General features: G+C 41.6%; 1 protein-coding gene across 3 annotated transcripts in view; it reads left to right on the forward strand.

Annotated features, from left to right (window-relative positions):
• Positions 1-23,002, forward strand: part of SASH1 (SAM and SH3 domain containing 1) — a 197,945-nt gene that overhangs the window by 138,041 nt on the left and 36,902 nt on the right. The window contains exons 1-3 of one of the 3 annotated variants that reach the window (XM_053291400.1): positions 14,595-15,060; positions 15,283-15,415; positions 19,357-20,204. In XM_053291400.1, the coding sequence (XP_053147375.1) occupies positions 15,058-15,060; positions 15,283-15,415; positions 19,357-20,204 (984 nt within the window). In that variant the 5' untranslated portion in view covers positions 14,595-15,057. Of the gene's footprint in view, positions 1-14,594; positions 15,061-15,282; positions 15,416-19,356; positions 20,205-23,002 lie in introns of those variants that run through there. The other 2 variants (XM_053291380.1, XM_053291391.1) reach the window with 2 other exon arrangements.

A 23,002-nucleotide genomic window follows, 5' to 3' on the forward strand; every position in this document is an offset into this window, starting at 1 on the left:
AATCTTGTGGCAGCTTAAAGCCTAACAAACTTATTGTAGCATTAATTCTTCATGGCCAGTTTAGTCCACCAGATGAGAGTGGCCCTCTTATCTCGAAGAAATTTTTTGAGCATGCCCCAAGCAAGCTGGTTTAAGAGAATGGGGAGGCAAGAAAGGAAAGTTTTAAATAAATCGATGAAAGTGAAGAAGACAGATATCTCAAAATGTGCTTTAAAGATGAAGAGCACAGGGCCTGGGGAGTTAAAGCCTTGCCTAAACCAGAATATATAATTTTTCAGGATTCAAACCTACTATACGTTGTGAATTTAGGCAATGTGTCAAGTTCCAACCGCACCAGGACGTTATTTTTATTATTTATTTTAGAATATTTATATACTGCTTTTGATGAAAAGTTTATCTATCTAGCTATGACAGTTGCTCTCTCCCTACAAAGTAGAAGAGCCACATGTGAAAAGTACTTCTTTGCCCAGTTAGTGGGGGATGGGTGGGGGGGGCATAGGATAACAAAAGCAAGGAAGGCCTTTAAGCAGCAATAGACACATCAGGTCATGTGGAAAGCTCTGATCTCTTAAAAAGCTTCCAGGGCAAGTTTTCTCTCTGGTCTGAGTACATAAGAACATAAGAACAGCCCTGCTGGATCAGGCCCAAGGCCCATCTAGTCCAGCATCCTGTTTCACACAGTGGCCCACCAGATGCCGCTGGAAGCCACAGGCAGAAGTTGCCCTCTCTCCTGCCATTACTCCCCTGCAACTGGTACTCAGAGGCATCCTGCCTTTGAGGCTGGAGATGGCCCACAGCCCTCTGACTGGTAGCCATTGATAAACCTCTCCTCCATGAAGTCATCCAAACTCCTTTTAAAGCCATCCAGGCTGTTGGCTGTTACCACATCCTCTGGCAGAGAGTTCCACAAGTGGATCACACATTGTGTGAAAAAGTACTTCCGTTTGTTGGTCCTAGACCTCCTGGCAATCAACTTCATGGAGTGACCCTTGGTTCTAGTTTTGTGTGAGAGGGAAAATAAATTCTCTCTCTCCACTTTCTCCACATCATGCATGATTTTATAGACCTCCATCATGTCTCCCCTCAGTCATCTTTTTTCTAAACTAAAGAGCCCCAGGTGTTGTAGTCTTGCCTCATAAGAAAGGTGCTCGAGGCCCCTGATCATCTTGCTTGCCCTCTTCTGTAACGTTTCCAGTTCTACAATGTCCGTTTTTAGATGTGGTGACCAGAATTGTACGCAGTACTCCAAGTGTGGTCGCACCATAGTTTTGTATAAGGGCATTATAATATTAGTCATTTTATTTTCAATCCCCTTCCTAATGATCCCTAGCATTGAATTGGCCTTTTTCACAGCTGCCGCACATTGAGTCGACACTTTCAACAAGCTGTCCACAACGACCCCAAGATCTCTCTACTGGTCAGTCACCGACAGCTCAGATCCCATCAGCATATACTTGAAGTTGGGGTTTTTCGTCCCAATGTGCATCACCTTACACTTGCTAACACTGAACCGCATTTGCCACTTTGTCGCCCACTCCCCCAGTCTGGAGAGAGCCTTTTGGAGCTCCTCACAATCCGTTTTGGATTTCACTACCCAGAAGAGTTTGGTATAATCTGCAAATTTGGCCACGTTGCTGCTTACCCCTGCTTCTAGATCATTTATGAATAAATAATGAGTAGCAAGAGGGCACTGGCCCTTGTCCCTTTTTGGCCTGGCCTGGACATTATAACATTTATTTATTTTGCATTTTTATACTGCCTTTCGTTAAAAAGATAGCCCCAAGGCGGTTTACAAAAGTTAAAAACATACAATAAAAACACAATAAAAACATCATGCTAAAAGTATAAAAACATATAAAAACAGGCATAAAACAATACAACAGATAAAAACACCCAGAAGCAGCAGTAAAAATGATTATGTAAAAGCCTGGGTAAAAAGCCAAGTCTTTACAAGCTTTCTAAAAGCTGTGATGGAGTCCGAGGAACGAATGGCCACTGGGAGAGCATTCCAGAGTCTGGGGGCAGCAACAGAGAAGGCCCTGTCCCGAGTGCACGAAAGCCGGGCCTCCCTCATTGTCGGCACCCGGAGCAGGGCCCCCCCAGATGTCCTCGTCAAGCGGGCAGCAACCCTTGGGAGCAGGCGGTCCCACAAATACCCCGGGCCCAAACCGTTTAGGGCTTTAAAGGTCAAAACCAGCACCTTGAATTGGACCCGGAAATGAACCGGTAGCCAGTGCAGCTCTTTCAAAATGGGGGTGATATGTTCCCAACGGGCAGCTCCAGATAAAACCCTCGCTGCCGCGTTTTGCACTAGCTGCAGTTTCCGGATATTATTCAAGGGCAGCCCCACGTAGAGCGCGTTACAGTAATCCAGCCGCGACGTGACTAAGGCGTGGGTAACCGTGGCCAGATCTGCCTTTTCGAGAAAGGGATGCAGCTGGCGCACCAGCTGAAGCCGTGCAAAGGCACCGCTGGCCACCGCCTCCACCTGAGCTTCCAAAAGTAGAGCCGGGTCCAGTGGTACCCCCAAGCTGCGTACTTGCTCCTTCAAGGGGAGTGCAACCCCATCCAGAACCGGTAAAATCTCCTCATCCCGATTGGCTCTCCTACTGACCAATAGTACCTCCGTCTTATCTGGATTCAATTTGAGTTTGTTAGCCCACATCCACCCCATCACGGCCTCCAGCCCAACATGCCTTCATTTGTTTCCTAGGACCTGCCCCCTGACTTGGAAAGAGCAAGTCTGAAAGATAAGTAGCTATGAGTACAAAAGCAGATAGTGGGTACACAACTAAACAGCCCATGTCAAACCAAGGCATGTATATGCACACAGGTTGCATGGGAGGAATGGTCAGGGAAGAGCTATGAGAGAGAGAGCACAGAGAACATAGAACAGGAAATATGCCTGTTCCTGTTGGAAATGAACATATGTATCTTATCTTCCCAATACATCACCAAGATGGCTCTAAGTATTTAAAACAGTTCATTTTGACATTAGTAAACATGCAACAATTTATTTTTTTAAAGTCACACTCAAACTAACATGCACACCAAAGGTTCTATCAAGCAAAAGCCTGAGTAAATAAGATATCTTTTACCTGGATGCCCAGGTTGACATCTCTAAGGAAGGGCAACACTCCAGTAATGCTCCTGTCCCCATTTCTTACATACCTTGTTTCTCACCTCGGACATCTGGCAAAGATCGTAAGAGAATGGACAGATCTGCACAGGAGAAACTGGTCCTTCCATTATCCTGGTCTCAAGTTATTGGAATCTCTTGGATTTGTTGGGCCTAACCAGTTTAGGGCTTTATAGAAAACCTGTGTTTTTTTTAAATGAACTGGAGACTAGTCGTATTAATTGTTATATGTGTGCATACAGATGTCTATACACATATACATGTTTTTGTGTGAATTATTGTACATGACTTCACTTTAAAAGTGAACCTTGGTTCAGGACCCCTCAAACATAAGCTACAGATAGAAAGTATATGCTATAGTTACTGTATGTCCTTGTGTACCCTGTACACAGACTGTACATGTGTTGAACATAATGTGTGTATTGGACTAATCAGTCGTCCGAATGTTCTAATGAAATGCGTCTAAAACTTTCCTTAGAAGATGTTCATAAGCATTTTAGTGGTCCTTCAAATGTATCTTTAAAAAAACAAATTAACATTTAACAAGTTTTGTTTTTAATACGTAGGAAGGTAGTATTAGTGCTATAGCCTCTCCTTCTAGTCGTGGCAGTAGTGTTTGATGGGTCATTCTTTCTCTCCCCCCCCCCCCCGCCATTTTTCTTCCTCTGAAATTCCATTGACAATAATTAAGGAACTGGGGGCCACCAAAGAGGTCAGCAAAGCTCCACCAGTGAAACCAAGGATTGTTTCCCATGTACAACACCCTCCTTTTTCCCCTTGTGGCAAATAGATTTGCTTAGAGCTGACTTCTGCCTCTCTTGTAAGTAATGCAGCTAGCAAAGAACTGTGGGGGAGGGGATAATTGCAGAGAGGGGCCAATTGATCCTGCTTTGCTTTGACCCCCCCCCCCCCCCCGGCGTGCCTTTACATACCAAGTAGCAGATTCTAGAGCCAATCTTGTGTCTGGTAATGCAACTATTACAAATAGGCATTTTGTGTGGAGGATAGAATTTCAACATAGTTTTTAAAAAGAAATGCTTGAGCCTAAAATTTAGGGTTACAAAACTGAGAGAGAGCTTTCCCACTCAAGGGAACACTCAAGGGAGGATTATTCAGAATGGAGTGTTAGTGCTGCTACATGCCAAAGCTGGTAAGTCATCAGGCCTGTGGCACAATATGCAGAGGATGTGCTTCCCATCTTGCAAGAGGAGAAAAGAGAAGTCTCTTGTGGCTATATTTAACTATCTCGCAGCATGCTTGATTTTTGCATTTTCTCCCACTGTTCTCTTGCTTTCTCAATTATCTTCTCAGTTCCCCCAAGTATAGGCATTTTTAAATCGTTAGACTGTAAAATGTTTCCCTTCATACATGTTTTCCCCCTTTTGTCCTTTATTTCAACTTGTTTTCAAAGTAGACTAAAGGAAGAGGAAGGGAAGCTGAGAGGCACCAATTTGCTCTTTGAAAATGAACAGTACATCTTATTGATTTTGAAATTATTATTATTTACAATTACAACATATAACAAATATTCTTAAATAAATCTATATTGTATTTTCTTTTATAATAAACTTTATTTTACACATGTAGAAATCTCTTTTTTAACATTTTCCCCTTACCTTGTCCATTTCTTAAATGGCATATTTTTATTTTTCCGATATTTTGCCATATGGCATTCTGGTCTCCACTATAATAAAATGAATAATTTGTATGAGAAGTAAATGCTTATGATTAGGCACAATTTCCACAATGCTGGCAAATTATTACAACCCATTGCCTAGGGTGTTGCACTAGCCATAAGGATGTCTTTGCAAATGACCACAACAGCTTTAGCATGTAACAGAATTAGGAAGAAATGGAACAGTTTAATAGGAATGAGATTTATGGTAGGATGATACTCTAGTGCAGGGATCCTCAACGTTGGGTCCCCAGATGTTATTGGACTTCAACTCCCATAATCCCCAACCAGAGGCTACTGGGCCTGGGGATTATGGGAGGTAGAGTCCAATAACATCTGGGGACCCAACATTGAGAATCCCTGCTCTAGCGGGTTGTTTCTCAGCTACTTCATTTGTGATCCTTTGGTGCAGATGCTAATATAGTAGAGTTTGTGTGGACATGCAGCATGGGAAGGCAAACTAGCACTACTTTACTCAGTTATGCTACTTGCCATTGGTAAGACATTGCATGCTGCTCTGTTTAATTTTTTTATACAAACACACTCACCCACACACTTTAGACTTAGACAATGAAATCATATTGGAAAGGTTGACATCCATATGCCTGTGTATAGATGGAATAAAATACCCAGCATATATATTTTTATTTATTGTAACAGTTTATTTCTTGTAACATATATATTTTTATTTATTGTAACAGTTATCAAGGGTTGCAAACTATGGATAAATGCACTCATAGTGGTGGTAACTGAGTCTAATCTAGCAGGGCATCTCTGCATTTGAGTCGTGTCTTGGTATGTAAAAATGGGAATTTGCCTGAAACAGTCCGATGCCCAGGGCCAGACTGGGGGCACGGAGAGGGCGGTGGAATGTATGTGGGGGGAGGTGCTGGGTTTTGAGCAGCATGGGTACTTGGGGCTGGGAGTATTCACTGTTGCCGAGTGTGGCAGGGTGCAGGGGCGCCCCGCAGGTGGGGCACACCGGGGATATGCCCTGTTGCCCTGTGGGCCAGTCTGAGCCTGCCTATGCCTAATGGAGATACCTGATGTCTTCAGTAACCAAACCATGACCCAAGAAGATAAGAGCAAATGCAGAAGAATCTTGGCTTTTCTACTTTCATGTTTTCTCAGATTATTTGGAATGAGCTTTGGTTGATTCATTATAGAAAATGATTTTACAGCCAGAGGAGACAATGGAAGGATATGCCACTCCTGAGAGGGTGCATTAGGTATAGGGGCAATGCTGAGTTACAGTCGTACTTGTTTTTGTTGGAAGATGAGGGTAAGGACTGCCAAAGCAGCAGTAACAGCTTGGCTTTATAGTTTTCTGACCATCTGACGAAAGGTTGTTTCAGTTTACTGTATGCAGCCCTTGGTAACTGCAGATGCTGTTGATTTTGTTCCTGTTCCCCTGTGGTCCTTTATGCAGTTGTGGAATAAAATGACCCAAGCTGGCCCACTTTTCTGCAGTATTAGAACATTGCTGATGTGTCAGAGATGCACTTGTTCCAAAGAAGCGGAGAAAGAGACCCCGCCTTAGCCCATGTGCCAGAAAATGGTCTTGCTGTATTCTGTTGGCAGCTGAATGGTGTGCTATCTCTTTAAAGCAAGTATAATTTTCTGAATTGGCTTGGTCAATTTGTTATGGTTTAAAACGGTGGAGCCAGCTGTCTGCAGTCTGATGTAATGTTGCCATGGAAACTAGAAATGAAACACTTAAGCATTCACTACAGAATTTCTGCATCTAGTGTTAGCCAAAATAATTAAGACTTGTGCCATTAGGGCCTTTTGGATGAGAGAAGGAAAAGAAGCTTGCAGCAGCATGGATGAAAATCAAGCTGTTCCTGTTTACAGTGCTGCAAATCCCTGTGTTTTTATTCCTTAGAATTTCCAAGGAAGTTTCTTCATGGAAGTACTTTAGAGAGCGATGGTTATATATATTGGAAACCTTGTTTCTGGCAGTAAGTTGCTAGCTATGATGAAATGTATTGGTACAGAACAACCATGTGCATACAAAGGTAACACACTTAAGGGATGTCACACTCTAAGGGCTCTGAGTGGGATGCCTACAGTGCAACATGCTGTAAAATGCCCTTTTCCTGATTGAGGAAAGACCTTTCCCTGCAGGGAACCATTTAACATAAGGCAAATATTGTACACATTTCCTGTAATGCTGCCCTACTTGATGCAGGGAGCCACGGTGAGTATATTTATACATACAGAGATTGTCGCTGTATTACTACAGAGATTTGGATTCATACACATATAAAATATATCTTTCTCTCTCACACACACACAAACACACACACACACACCCCTTTTGTATTACAAGCAGGGATGCCACATTTCCTGATTCTTACAGACTTTTGAGGCTGAAAATCTGTATATGAGAAATTGTCTCTACCCCCAGAGCAAATCCATTACATCAGATATTTTCAGTCAAATGAGAATTCAGAGGATCTCCTTGTTGAATATGAAGTTACGGTCTGCCAGTTCATTACCAATTATGATTTACAGCAGTTTCCCTATACTTTGGCGCAGTAGTAATGGAGTGTTTTGATGCAATCTCAAGCATATGGAAAGCACTGTAGGATATTTAAAGATCCCATATAAATGTTGAGATAGTGATAATGTTTTCTGTTTATTTTTATAGCCTTAATGCACATTAACTAGTTGCAAATATTACCAATTCACGCAGTTAACAGGTAGCAGCTTGTGGGTGACATTATTCTTTCCATCTATATGACACATTCCAGATCTGCTTCCATGGAGAGAACAAGCTATATTTGCTATTTGATGTTCTGCAGCAATTTAATTAATTAATTAATTAATTAATTACTATACCACCCTTCCAAAAATGGTTCAGGGCAGTTTACATTAAAATAAATTAACAATTAAAATCAAAACTAAATCAAACAATTAAAATCATTTAAACATTAAAATCATTAACATTAAAATCATTTAAAGCCAACATTAAAAATGTAAAACCATAAATGTAATTAAAAGCTTGGGTGAATAAATGTGTCTTCAGTGCCTTTTAAAAACTTGCCAGAGATGGGGGAGCTCTTATTTCAACAGGGAGCGCATTTCAGAGTCCAGGGACAGCAATGGAGAAGGCCCACTCCCCAGCAGCTGCCAAACAGGTTGGCGGCAAGCGTAGACGAACCTCTCCAGATTACCTTAGCAGGTGGTGGTGCCCATGGTGATGAAGACCTTCTCTTAAATACCCAGGGCCTAAGCTGTTTAGGGCTTTATAGGTAATAACCAGCACCTTGTATTTTGTCCGGAACATGGGCAAAGGCAGCCCCACATAGAGCACATTGCAGTAATCTAGCCGAGAGGTTATCAGCATATGTACCACCGTTTTGAGGTCGTTCATCTCAAGAAACAGACACAGCTGGCGTATCAGCCAAAGCTGATAAAAAGCACCTCTGGTCACTGCCTCAACCTGGGACACCAAGGAGAGGTTCAGATCCAGAAGCACCCCCAGACTTCGTACCTGTTCCTTCTGGGGTAGTGTGACTCCATCTAGGACCGGCAGATCAAACTTGTCTCCCGAGTTCCGACCCCGCATAATAAGTTCCTCCGTCTTAACTAGATTCCGCCTCAGTTTGTTATTCCTCATTCAGCCCATTACTGCCTCCAGGTTATGCCTCCAAGTTATGCCTTCTCCTGATGACGTTGACATGGAGAAATAGATTTGGGTGTCTTCAGCATACTGCTAACACCCTGCACTAAATCTCCAGATGATCTCTCCCAGCAGTTTAATGCAGATGTGAAATAATATTAGAGACAATATGTTTCCCTGAGGGACACCATAGGAAAGTTCAGATTTGGAAGAAGAACAGTCTCCAAGGGACACCCATGTGGAATCTGCCCGTGAGGTAAGAGCAGAACCACTGCAAAGCAGTGCCTCCCACCCCCAATCCCCTCAGACATTCCAGAAGGATACTATGGTCAATAGTATCAAAAGCCGCTGAGAGATCCAAAAGAACCAAAAGAGTCACACTCCCTCTGTCAATTCCCAATTGGAGATCATCCATCAGGCCGAACAAGGCAGTCTCCACCCTATAGCCTGCCTGAAAGGCAGTTTGAAATGGGTCTAGATAATCAGTTTCCTTCAAGACTGCCTGGAGCTGGGAGGCCACCACCTTCTCAATCACCTTGCCCAGCCATGGGAGGTTGGAGTCTACAGGCCTGTAGTAGCTTAACTCTGAGGGATCCAAGGCAAGCTTCTTCAGGAGTGGTCTAATAATTGCCTCCTTAAGACAAAGAGGCATCCTGCCCTCCCTCAGAGAAGCATTTATAATCTCTACCAGGCCCTCTCCAACAGCCTCCCTGCCAGATAGTCTAAGCCATGTCGGACAAGGATCAAGAGGACAGGTGATAGGCCGCACCATTCCAAGCAACTTGTCAACATCTTCAGGAGTCACAAACTGAAACCGATCCAGGGTCATCACATAAGAGGAGCTGCTGGACACCTCGGCATCAGACTCTGTAACAATTGTGGAGTTTGAATCTAAGTCGGTTTTTGAATGTGTGCTGAGTATAAAAAGTTGTCTCTGTGCTGATAAGTTCCTGTGCCTTCAGAATTTGGGGTACATTGTGGAGAAAAGTGCCTTTAAAAAATACTGTACTATAAACTGAAAGTTTAGATTTATGTTGATATTTTTGGATGACCTAGTCTCAAGTGCTTAATAAAACAGATATCTGTCTCTATAGCTTACTACAAAACTGTTCTATCTTTTAAGCATTCTGATTGGTGATGGTTTAATTCATCATATTTCTTCATGTAAATATCACTCTTTGATTTCTGATTAACATTTGCAGTGCAACCTATCTTTATTTAAATAGAACTGCCTCATGTCACTCTTCATGTGTAAAGCACAGCCAGACACCAACTTGCATACTTACTTGCTCCTCTTGATTAAAAATGTGCTATAGATAATACAGGTAGAAATCTGGTTGTTGACAGCAATGTTCCTTTCTTTGGGCAACTTCACATATTCACCACGTGAAGAATGTTCTCTGCATGGTGGGTGCACCTCCCCCCAATTCTGCATAGCTGTAAGGCAGGGCGACGCAACTTCGACCCTGTGGCTGTTTTTTGGACTACAACTCCCATCATCTTTAGTCATAGTGGCTACTAGTCAGGTATGATAGGAGTTATAGTCCAACATCCGCAGAAGGATTAAAGCTGTGCAGTCCTGGCCTCAAGTTATGTGTAGCCTAAACACTTTGTATGGACTTGGGACTGTGTTGGTTTTATTTATGTTTACATTTATATCCTGCTCTTCCTCTGAGGAGCCCAGAGGAACATAGTTTATGTTTATAGTACATAGTTTATGTTTATCTTCACAACAACCCTGTGCAGTAGGTTAGACTGAGACACAAGTTACTGTTCCAGAGTCATCCAGTGACTTTCACAGCTGAACGGGGATTTGAACTCTGGTCAATCAATCATCCTTAAATCATTAAAATTATTATAAACCAGATAGATAAAACTAAAATGCTCCGAATCCATAGCTATAATTAGCCTATAAAATTATGATTATATTATGATTAGTGAAATACAACTCTAAAAATTGTGGGCTGATTAATAAAATAAGCTAAAACAGGGATAAAATTATGCTTATTAAGATAACAATCCTAGAAGCTGGGGGGGGGATTAATAAAGTAGAGATAAAACAAGGTACGTATACAACTATCTTTAAAAACAGGGCATCTAAAATATAAAATAATTAAGATAACATATAAAAGCTAACATGAAATAGAGGAGCAAATTAAAATTAGACAATCAGGTAAAATGATCAGTAGTTAAAAATCTGCTGCAAGGGTTAGTGACTGGCAATCAGGACCTGGTGGATCTTGCATGCTGCCACGCAGAACCTGGAAGCATTGTACGTGAAGGTCTGATTGTCATCTGAGAGCAGCATCTTGGTATAGTCTTGATTAGAGTGACTACAGGTGAAACTCGGAAAATTAGAATATCGTGCAAAAGTCCATTAATTTCAGTAATGCAAATTAAAAGGTGAAACTGATATATGAGACAGACGCATTACATGCAAAGCGAGATAAGTCAAGCCTTAATTTGTTATAATTGTGATGATCATGGCGTACAGCTCATGAAAACCCCAAATCCACAATCCCAGAAAATTAGAATATTACATGGAACCAATAAGACAAGGATTGAAGAATAGAACAATATCGGACCTCTGAAAAGTATACAGTGTACTGTGCTTGATTGGCCAGCAAACTCGCCTGACCTGACCCCATAGAGAATCTATGGGGCATTGCCAAGAGAAGGATGAGAGGCACGAGACCAAACAATGCAGAATTGCTGAAGGCCGCTAATGAAGCATCCTGGTCTTCCATAATACCTCATCAGTGCCACAGGCTGATAGGATCCATGCCACGCCGCATTGAGGCAGTAATTGCTGCAAAAGGGGCCCAAACCAAGTACTGAATACATATGCATGCTTATACTTTTCAGAGGTCCGATATTGTTCTATTCTTCAATCCTTGTCTTCTTGGTTCCATGCAATATTCTAATTTTCTGGGATTGTGGATTTGGGGTTTTCATGAGCTGTACGCCATGATCATCACAATTATAACAAATTAAGGCTTGACTTATCTCGCTTTGCATGTAATGCGTCTGTCTCATATATCAGTTTCACCTTTTAATTTGCATTACTGAAATTAATGGACTTTTGCATGATATTCTAATTTTCCAAGTTTCACCTGTAGGTATTTGAGAAGCAGAGGAGATATGAGCTTGTCACGGCTATAAAAGGGACATGAGAGGAGCACATGCTCTGTGGTTTACACCTCCCCAAAGTCATGACAAAGCTTTTCCATGTGTGGGATCTTCCTGTATTTTCCTTCCAGAATGGCGGAGGGAAGGGCATGACACCAGGCAAGGGTGAACACCCTTCTGTGGCTTGCTATTTCCAATTGTGACAAATATGCAGAGGGGAGACAATGAATTGATGACTATTCAGGGCCAAAAAGCCCGACGCCTTGCTTAGATCTGCCTGGTGTTCCATGTCCAGAATCCTTTGTTTGATGGCCATTTTCATCCTGTCTCAGCCCATAGCAAGCAGAAGGGATGGGGAGAAGCCCAGGTGCACCACTTTGTTGTAGACTGCCCGTTTCCAAGAGGATTGGAAATTGTCCTGCATGGTTAACGGGGCCAGGCCCCATGGATAAAGGACCATTTTGAGCCAGTGGTTGAGAACTGTCATCCAAACTTTAGCCTCCACTTTTATCAAGCCATAGAGTGGCACTGGAGACACAGGCAAGGCACATGTAAGGTCACTCTCAAGAATTTCGATTGAACACGTTCCAGTATAGCAAGACTGGATGGGGATCTTGGGTGGCACCATATAGTAATTGTGCTGGCAGCTTGGCTTCATATAGTTTGAGTGCTGCAGGTACGTAATGGCCGCCTATAGAATGAAGGAACCTCAAGTGGAGCTCCTCTGTGCTGCTAGTGCAACATGATCACAAGGGGCCCTTCTTGAGCCAGAGGCATGGAGGACCACCCCCAGGTATGTAAAGTGGGCAACCTGCTCAATTCTGTGCCCATCAATATTCCAATGGTAGGTCTTAGGTCTTCTAGCAAAGGCCATGACCTTGGTTTTTTGGTAGTTTATTTCAAGTTGCTCATTCTTGCAGTGCTGTGATAATGTCGCCATTGACCTTCTGAGGCCTACAGGGGTCCTTGAAAGGATAGCAGCATCGTCTGCATAAAGTAAGATGGAGATGGCTCTTCCGGCCAACTTGGGAGGGTGGAAGTCAGGGTTGTTGAGGCGGCTCACCATGGCATTAATATAGAAGTTGAACAATAGCAGGGCCAGGATACATCCCTGTTTAACTCCTTTCTGGGTTGATATGGGGTCTGTAAGGTGTCCTTGGGGACGACATCTCACCTTGAGTGATGTGTCTGTATGAAGGACGCGGCACACGGATCAGATAAAGCAGATGTTGATCAATTGAGGAGGATCTGAACTCTGGTCTTCCCAGTCCTAGTCCAACACCCTAACCACTACACCTCACTGGCTCTCAATATGCAATCTTTTCCCTGATCCTTGTCCCTCAGAATTCAAAATCAAACTCTATTCCTGTCTTAGGAATGAAAATCAAGTCTAGGTACATATGAGCCTTTGTACAGAGCACTGAGGTCACACAATACACTGGGGGATACCTATATACATTGTAGAATACATGCCCAGACACCCAATCATGTAACAACTACAGAGAATTTTAGCTGAACTTATAAACTGAGCCTTTGTCTCAGGGCTGATGAATATATAGTGGCTGCTTTAAAGTGTCCCAGGTAGTATCAGGTAACCAATTCATATGCTGCTTCTCACCATGTGAGTAGGACTGTTTCCTCCATTCCACTCCAAGAAACAGCATTACTATTACTTATAAAATCATCTACACTGTATGGTGAGCCAACTAACTGATAGCTGAAAAACATGAAGCAACCATCATGTAGTAGCCCCAGCCATTGGTCTGTTTAATAAGTGCTTAGAATTTAGCTTTATAGTTGCATTTTATTTATTTATTTATTTATCAAATTTGTACACCACCCCAAACTATAATCTCTGGGCAGTTAACAATAGTATAAAATAAGTTAAAAACATATACAAAAACTAAAAACAATTTAACAATTTAAAATAAACCAGAAATTAAAACCTAAAAATTTTAGGAAGCTGAGAAAGCTTGGGCGAAAAAATGGGTTTTCAAGTGTTTTTTTAAAAATTGCCAGAGATGGGGAGGATCGTATCTCAGCAGGGAGCGCATTCCACAATCTCGGGGCAGTGACTGAGAAGGCCCGTCTCTGTGTAGCCACCAAACGAATTGGTTGATGTAACCATAATCTTATGAAGTGATACTGTAATGCTTATTAAAAATTGGACAAATAACTGTTGTCCAAAGCTGGGAGGAAATAATTTATTTAATTGATTGATTGATTTTCAGGATTTATCTGAATCACTTATCCAACACCCAAGTGAAAATTATTTGCACAACAGTAATTTGTTCTTGAAGATCTTTTTTTAAAAATCTGGTTTGCATTGTAAATACCAGACAAAGGATGCTCAAAGTGCCAGTTGAGCTATTGCCTGGTTTACATAGTTAGTTTACTGCTTATGCTTTCTGCAGAATGCATTGTTAAATTAAGCCTATCTTGTCAGGCTTAAACATGACCAGAACGTAATGGTGCATTCCAACATGGAAACTGAAATGACCTGAAGTTCACTGACAGGAAGTTGTTCTTGAGATTTCTGAGCTGGTTGTTGGAAATGTGTTGAATTGGTCCAGGCTGTGCATGATGACAAAATGAAGGATACAGTCTTCTCAACTTTCCAGCTGGAATCTTCCCTGCTCCCTGGAATGCATTGTGTACAGTGGCAGTTCTGTACTGTAAAGGCAAAAAGAGCTCTATACTTTTGTCCTCCCTTCCCTCCCTTTCCATTCTCTCACACATATTCTAAACAGAGGAAGTAGCATATTGAGCATTGGATCTGGCTTGAAAATGGGAGCTCTGATTTGTTTCACAACGAATGGATTGTTTCAGCTTGTGGTGTCATTGCTGCTGTAGATGGATTTTTTTGGTCTCTGTAATGTTTGATACTTGAGGGAAAACAGCTGGAACTGAGCATATAGCATCAGATGTGAAACAAAATGGGATGTTGGGGAATATGGACGATACTGAGAGCCTGTAAAGGTCAGAGTTTTCCTTTGGTCAGTTCTGGAGGAATGCTGTATTCACATTAACGCCAGTGCTAAAAATCTTCAGAATAAGGAGTTCAGGACGGGGAAGGAGAAGATAGTTTTGTGGCTCAGTGTAGCCAATAAAACAAGTCAGAGAGGATGAGATTTCCTCTTTCCTTTCCCTCCCCTCCCCCTTTTATTTCACTCTACATTTTTACTGCTGCTGGTTTTGATTTACTTGGAAGTTTGGGGAAAAAGTAGTCAATGATAGAGTTTCAGTTCAGTTTGGAGAAACTGTTTATAACCAGGTTTTTAAACGTCAAGTTCCGCCAGGCCGGACAAAATCAGTGCCTGACCCAAACCACAGGAGCTTAACTAGCATGGCTAAAAGAGAATTGCCTGAAATGTTCTCAGAGACAACGTGGAAATAGCTATTATTACACAATGTGTGGGGAGAAGAACCAGGCTGGAACGTATTTCGGCTCTCAAGAATTTATCTTACACTAATTTAGAAGTTAAAATGGTATGTTCTGCTCTTTTTAAAATAGGTGGGGTGTGTGTGTGTGTGTGTGTGTGTGTGTGTGTGTGTGTGTGTGACCTGAGTTTGAGAATAACAGCTTTAAGTTACAGAGTTTGCCTTGTCACAGAGCACAGTAAGCCTGGGGCTGCATCAGCTTGTCTTCAGAAAGTGACTGAGCTGTGGGATGGTTTCTTGATTAACATTTCCTTTTGTTTCTTTTGCCAGTCAAGAGAGCAATCTGATGATGAATCCGAAGAATCAGTGAAGTTTAAGAGATTGCATAAGCTGGTCAATTCAACTCGCAGAGTGAGGAAGAAATTAATTCGAGTGGAAGAAGTTAAAAAACCCAGCACTGAAGGTAAAAACCTAGCACGGAAAGTAAAAGTGCCTGCTGCTAATCATGATGATGGGGTGGGGGGGGGATGAGGGGGGAAGTTGTATTTCTTTATTGAAATGTGTATGGAAAAATTGTTAAAGGGGGAAGTGGGGGAAATCCTGGCTGGGGAATAACAGGGATGACTATACCTGGTTGCTGTTGTGTGTGATCCTGTGTGCTATGTTACGTTTAAGGGCTGGATCCATATAGCCCCTTAAATGAGCACCCTTTAAAAAGGAGCTATCATTTCACTGCTGTTTTACTCTTTTATTGGCTTCGTTTGTATTGGTTATATTATTTTTGTTGGCTTTACATCTGTTTCTTGTGGTTTTGGTTTAAACTTGAATTTATTATTGTAATTTTACAGTCTTTAGTTATGGAAAGAATATTTTGAATGAATGAATGAATAAGGGACATCTCCCTTCCTGCTACTTCACATTGCATGCCATTTTAGAAGGTTCTCTGGCCCTAGAGTTCCCATGCCCCCTAGAATTTTGGGTTTTACCCAGATTTTAAGCATCTCACCCAGATTGCTTAGCCCTCCCAGATTTGCCTGGATTTCAGCTTTCTTTCTTTTTTTAAAAAAAAGCTAAGCTCTAGCCCTTGTAGAAGCGGAGTTATGGAGCAAAATGTGCAGTCACTATTCTGCTCAAAAATTATTTTCAAGCCAGTTTTCATAATATGCAAATTAGGCACCTGGATTTGGAAAGCCAGAAGATGGCAACCCTATATGGCCCTCAGGAGTAGCATTTCTTAGTGTGCAAATAATAAATAATAACCCAACAAAAAAGGGCAACAAGAAATCCCCTTTGTGCAAGTGGAATTCTATCTATGGCCCTTTGGATCCAAGACAAAGAATTTAGATATTTTACTGAGAGTGGAAAATTCTGGTGTATGAACTTGACTACTGAATTTGTTAGCACACGTAGTCTTCTTATCATTGGGGTAGCTATATGAATTGTAGTTTTCTCCTCTTGCATGTGGTCCAGGTGCCAGGAAGGTATTAGAAATATGCACTTGCTTCAGTCATGCTAAGGTGACCATGGAGACTTGTTTTCCAAGAGATCTTTGGATCTTTCCATGATGAAATCTGTTCTGAATATAGGTTCAAAAGATTTGTGGGGAGCAGAATATTGGCATAGGCAAAATATGGCAGCATCCTTTCTGGTCAACCTACAGAAGTTGCTGCCACTTGTTCACTCATGTTTCTTTCCTGCAAATTCTGGAGTTGTGGATCCAGTCACAATGTGACTCTTGAATAAGCTGTACTGCGAGGGAGAAGGGAGAGTGTGAGCAAAGTATGAGAGGGGCTTACCCCATAGGTTACAAGGTCAGTGAGTTTCTCATGGGATGCTGAAACATCTGCCTGCCTAGAGAACCACTCCCTTAAAGCTCTGCAAATGATTCCTTTACAGGGAATGATGAGTCTGTCAGAAAATTCATGTGGTTCACTTGGGTGGAAATGGGAGAACGCCACAATTCCTTCCATGCTGGATAATGATTTAACCCTACAAAGCAAAATGCAGTGCATGTCAGACACTTAGCACCCTTCAACATATTAAAATTATATATTGCTAAAGCCAAATAAAACAAATTATAAGTAAAATGAACCTTATCACATATTTTAATAATTAGTATTATAACTAATAGTGTAAATTTAAGTTCAGGCTATGCAAAGAGGAAGGCACAGCTCTTTTCTGACAGATACAGTTAGAGATGTGTGTCTGATGTATAAGTCAAATGGTATCCAAGTGCATACCTGTGGACCTTTGAGCACTAACTATGTGGACATAGTTAAACTGGCTGTGCATCTATATAGTAGTGCACATGATCACCATAGCACTAGCATTGTTTCATGTGTTCCCTTGTCTTCTAAGGTAACGTAAACACTACAAAATTCAAAGATGAAGCAAGAACCTGCTGACAGATATGTCTAGGAATAATGAAGATGTATGAGGAACTCTAGCAGGCCTCCAAGCTGTTCTTACTAAAGACAAGGAAAACTTCAGGCACTCTCAGATGCTATTTTTAGATGTCCCACTGGAATCTTTGCATATTTTTAAAAATATTAATGCTTCAATCCTATGCATACAGTACTTACCTGGAAGATATCTAAAGCAGTCTCATTGAAATTAAAAGGACGATGCCTGCGGATCCTGAGTTAAGATGTATAGAACTGGGCTATAAGAGTGGTCCAGCTTAGCTATGGAATAAGTCTGGAATGTGGGTAGTACCCCTCTTTTTGCTTGATGAGTTGTGAATTCACATTTTATATTTTTAAAAATGCTCTTTTGTAATCTATACCTGCATTGGTATCCCATGCAACCTTCTCTTAAAGCCTTTCCCAGTGCAGTGTCTGGAGTGTTTGCAGCTGATGGCATACAGTTTGTGCTTTCCAAGATGTTAGAAAAATATTTTTAAAATGTGATCTGTGAGTGAGTGTGGTGGACTGTCTTAAATTCCAGTGGGATTTGTATTCTGTTATAACGAGAGAGAAATCAAGTTAGTAAACAACAGAAGATATAGTGAAGATGTTGCTGAAAAGGTTGATTTTAATCAAAATATCTGGGCCAGGCAGAATTGAAGTTATATGTTTCATTTGAACTCAATGTTTTCATTTCTAGTTCTACTCTGGTATAATCAGTGAACATTTTCTAGTGTGCAGTTTGGTTGTTTTACCCAAACAGAAAAAGGAAAGAAAGCTTTCCAAATATAGGCCAGTGTAGGTTTGGTTTAAACCTCAGTATGTCTATTCTTATGACTTTCATATCCAGACTTCCAACCTGGCAGCTAGTATATGTAAAGAGCGTGTGTTGTGTTACCTATCATTTCTTTCACTCTAGAATAGACTTGGAAAATACCCAGCAGATCTTCTCGTCACAACCCTTCTTTCTTAGAATACCGCCTTCTGCACTTTATATCACCTTTGTGGAGAAACGGGGTGCAAACCTCAGCTTCTTGAAGCCACTACACACTCTTCCCCCCTTAACTTCTTCCAGCTTGGTATGCTGCCACCACCTCCTTGAATATTTCCCTTTTCCAGCACATGATTGATTAGGAGGACTTGTGTCACTTTGGGAATCAACCTTCTCTAGTCTTGTGGTCCTCCCTTTGGTGTCCAGATAATAATGTGCCTGAGCAGTAAGCCTATGGGAGAGAGCTAATGTTTCAGAGTGCTCAGTCATCAACAGCTCGCTACTACTTAACAATTAAAACACTTTTATTGGGAAAAAGTAGGAAATGAAAATTTCTTGGTAGACCAGCCCTCTAGGTACTTGCTGGTTGTCAGTCAAAAATGTAACTTATTTACCCAGAGCAGAGAACTTTACTGTACCAATCATCCTTTTGTACAACAGAGTATTTTGGAGGGGGAAAGATACTAATCTTTTAATGGCTCATCCTAACTAGAACTTCTTCAAAACCTTCATATAACCTCCTCTCCCAAACTGCAAGATTGTCTTCTTCCTTCCTTTCTTAGCTAGTAGAATATAACTCAATTCGTGTGTGTGTGCGCGCGCGCATATTATAGTAAATGGGAATGTGGTGCTTTGTTTGCTTTTTTTCTCCTCTGGTTCACTTGCATTATTCTTGTCATAATGTAGAGGGAATATTTTGCTATAAAAAGTCACTTTTTCTGCCCTTTGCCTGCTTCATAAAATGTAGCTGGTGGAGATCTGTCTGTTCTGTTGTAAAAATGGATTGAGGCTTCTGAGGTACAGTTGGTGCCATTTACAGGTACTATTACCCTAGTAATATTTTCCTTATATTGGTATTTTTGCTGGGTTATGTCCAGAGTGCTCTGTTTTTTGGAAATAAGGAGGTCCTCTTCACATCTTGGTTGGGAGATAAACATCCTTCTGCTTTTTTTTCTTTCTAACCTCCTTTGATAGTAAAAGGTAATATGTTGATTTGCTTCCTTTTAGGTGTGGATGAGCATTCACTTGATAACTCTCCCATTATACCAGATGACAGATCAGCACTTTACACCGGAGTTCACAAGAAGCAGCTCCATTCAGATAGCTCTTCTGAGAGGCAGCCAGATGATGACTCTGACTCACTCACCACATCTCCTTCATCCAGCAGCCTAGACACTTGGGGTACTAACAGGAAGTTGCTCAAAACCTTTAGCAAATCTGATAGTCGTGGCCTTATTAAGCCCCCAAAGAAACTTGGGACATTCTTCTCCTACCCAGAAGAAGAGAAGACTCCAAAAGTTTGCCGCTCCTTGACAGATGGAGAGATGAAAAAGAATCTTGGCTCTTTGAGCCACGGGGTAAGTAAAGAAAGTGTTTGCATTTATGACAACAGGCGCAAGCATCATGTCCTGGTATCCCTGGAGGAAATTCAGAGTGTCAGGAAGCAGATCCGACTGAAAAAAGCAGATTCTAACTACTCATGTTCAAGAGCTTTTCTCTGCCAGCGGCCTGCTAGGAAAAGCGTATCCCCTTCAATCTGTGACCTACAGTTGCTTCGTCACAAAGCCAAGGGGGGAGGAGGAGGAGGAGGCGGCGGCAGCTTCCCAAACAGAAGGCTTCGAGGGCGCAGCTCAGTCAGTGAATTCAATATCACATATGTGGTGGAGAGAAGCCTGTACAGTCACCTCAACCTGTCACATCTGGTGCGGCCCGTTACTGACAGGACCCTGAGCAAGGCTGAAGAGCAGGATTTGAGGCGATGCCTGCTGGAGGAGGAGGAGGAAGCAAAGAGGAAGTGGGCTGCCACAGTGGACCGCTGTACCAAAAGGGTTCTCTTGAGAATCCACCAAAAGTCTGTGAGTCCAAGAGTTATCACTGAAGGTGGCCTACTAGTTCCCATGAGGTTGCAGTCAGCATTGTTTGTTTTTTCTGGCATAACTTTTTAGATGCTCAACTTATTGGCTTTCTCTTCTCCCCCACCCCCTCCCCAATTACTTGCCAACATGATGTTCTAGTAAGTCTTTGAACAGAATGTTCTGGTCCCCAGTGTCCAAACTGGCAAAATTCTAAGCAGAAACACATTGCCCGTTCTGCTCAGGATGACTACATGCATGGAAAACTTTTTAACACAGAAAACTGAAGTTTGTGTTTAATAAAGATTGATGGAGATTATAAAGATTGATGGTTTAAACAATTCAACATTCTTTAAAAGAAAAGATAAATTATAGCTTTGCTTATCTACATTATCCCATGATGGTGTAATTTTCTGTAATTAACATTTGTGCTTATTTCAAGTTTTGACTATCCAGATTTTTTTTTGCTGTCTATGAGGGTAATTAGATAATGGAGATTATATTACAAATCATTTAAAGGGATGATAATACAAACAAACCTTGCAATATCGGTTTCTATACCTTTCACAAAGCACTTCGTGTCAAAACCTCCCATCTTTGCTTCCAGAGAGGGGCAAATAACACCTAAAGTGGGCTGAGGTTTTGCTAACATGTTATCTACTTGCTAACAAGGAAAGTGGATATAGAGAGAAGGAAGGAAGGAAAATCCATATATAATGTGTTCAGCAAGTCAATCATTTTCCCATTATTTGGTGACTTCCAATTAACTTGTTTTCAATTTGGATTATGATGGGTTCCACAGCCACCATACTTTCATCTGAATTGTTAGAGTTATGGTGGCCTAAGAGTCATCACACACATCCATTGACAGCTGAGTTTCACAGGGAATTCACTGCATGGTGACTGAGAGAGGATGTTGTGTAAGAAAACAGATTCTATTAGTTCTCCCCAACCAGAAGAAAAATAGACGTTCCTACATAGGAAAGAATTGGGCAGATGACAGTCTCACCCCAGCCACTTTGGAAGCCTATTATATGTCCCTTTCAAGATGTCCCTAACAACATATTATATTGTTCACATGACCTGTTGGCGGGTGAAGGGGAAGGCAGGGTCCAACTCGCCGCCCCTGCAGACGACAGTGTGCCTCTTCTTTGGGCATGCTATTGTGTGCCCACACAATTTGCACTGCTTGGAGCAGCGTGGATCTCTGGAGGCCAGGACACTGCGTCCTGACCTCTGGGTATCTCACAATACACAGTGCATTGAGGGATACCCCCATGATATTAAGGGATACTCCCATGAGACAGGTGGGTGTCTGTCTCTGTGTGCACTTGGGCTGCAAACAGCCCAAGCTCACATACGATCCCAGCAGCCAGGTTAGGGCTCGCGCTTCCTCAGCTAAAAGCCGAGGTTGGAAGTTGGGCTTGGCTGGGCAGGAGTGCTGGGAGCCACACAAATCCTGGTGCTCCACACGAACAGCCTAGCCCAAATAGCCTTACTGTATTCTTTGTGCTTCTACTGATCAGTTGCACCTTGCAAAGAGTTGCATATACTTCATTATCTCTTTAATTCCCACAGTAGGCATGTAAAGTGTGTGTGTTTGTTCCTATTTTATAGTCACTAGTTCTCAACCTAGTGACTTACCCCAGCCCATCTAGCGAGCCTATGGCTGGACTGGGAGTTGAAACCATCTCTCGGGGCAAGGCAATGCTACTATCCAGTGGCCCTTTGACACTGAAGAAAGAGAGAGAAATTATCTGTCCTATTTTCTTACAGCTGAAAGATTATTTTCTTTGTAGGAGGGAAGGGAAGCACAGTTGTTAATAAATTCAGAAGACCTAGAGATTTCAGTGGAAACAATTACACAGTATAAAACAATGAGAGATTTAAGAGACTTCTTATTTCTTTATTTTTAAGGGTGTGACTGTGGTGGACAAGCTAACTACGTAATCTTTCTGGCTAATGGTTAACCAGCTTTAGGGCTGCATTTGGCAAGTGGCCCCTGTGAGGGTACATAAATGCTTTCTAGGGCAATCAACCTCTTTTCTTAACTATATGATAGGTTAGCGGAGTCTGCTAGGCTCTTAACTAAAAGTACTCCTCCTTAGGTGATATTCCTTTTTTGGAATGACATTTGAAATGGTGATACATGAGATAAATCTTCTTTGGGTTTGAATATTCATAGTGTGCAATATATAAATAGGCAGAGTGGCTCACATTCTCTTTCAATAACTTGAAATTTTCTCTCACAAATTATCCTGTTGCAAACTATATGGTTTATTTATGACTTTGGTAGCCAGGAGCCAAATTTCCTTATGTGCTCCTTTGGCTGTAGCTAACTTTGTCCACAGGACAAAGTATGTCATTTCTTTTTTCAGAAATTAACCTTTAATTAACAACTGCCAGTGCCTTTCTTTCTTTTTTCAAGCAAGGGAAGAGCCTCCAATGTTGCTTTGAACTTGAAGAATCACTATACTCTCTTCCTCTAAGATCATAATACATGCTTAGTGCAACCTCATGGAATTGTGGCAGCCTCTTGTTCAATGGAATTGGTCACTTGTGTATTTTATTTTTTGGCATCTAAATTTATTTTGGCTAAGGCATGCATGGACTTTTCAGACTTGCACCAAGGTGTGTTTCAATCGCATGACCATTACATCGAATGGCCCACAGTCTTTTCATTCCACAGATGTTGGCATGTTGTTTGTAAAATTATTGGAGGTTATGAAGTATATTTTAAAGCCATTTTTATGCTTGCCGGTTCTACCAGAATACTAACTATTTTTCATATAAAAATAGCA

Source organism: Hemicordylus capensis, chromosome 1 (assembly GCF_027244095.1).
Source record: "Hemicordylus capensis ecotype Gifberg chromosome 1, rHemCap1.1.pri, whole genome shotgun sequence".
NCBI lineage: Eukaryota > Metazoa > Chordata > Lepidosauria > Squamata > Cordylidae > Hemicordylus > Hemicordylus capensis.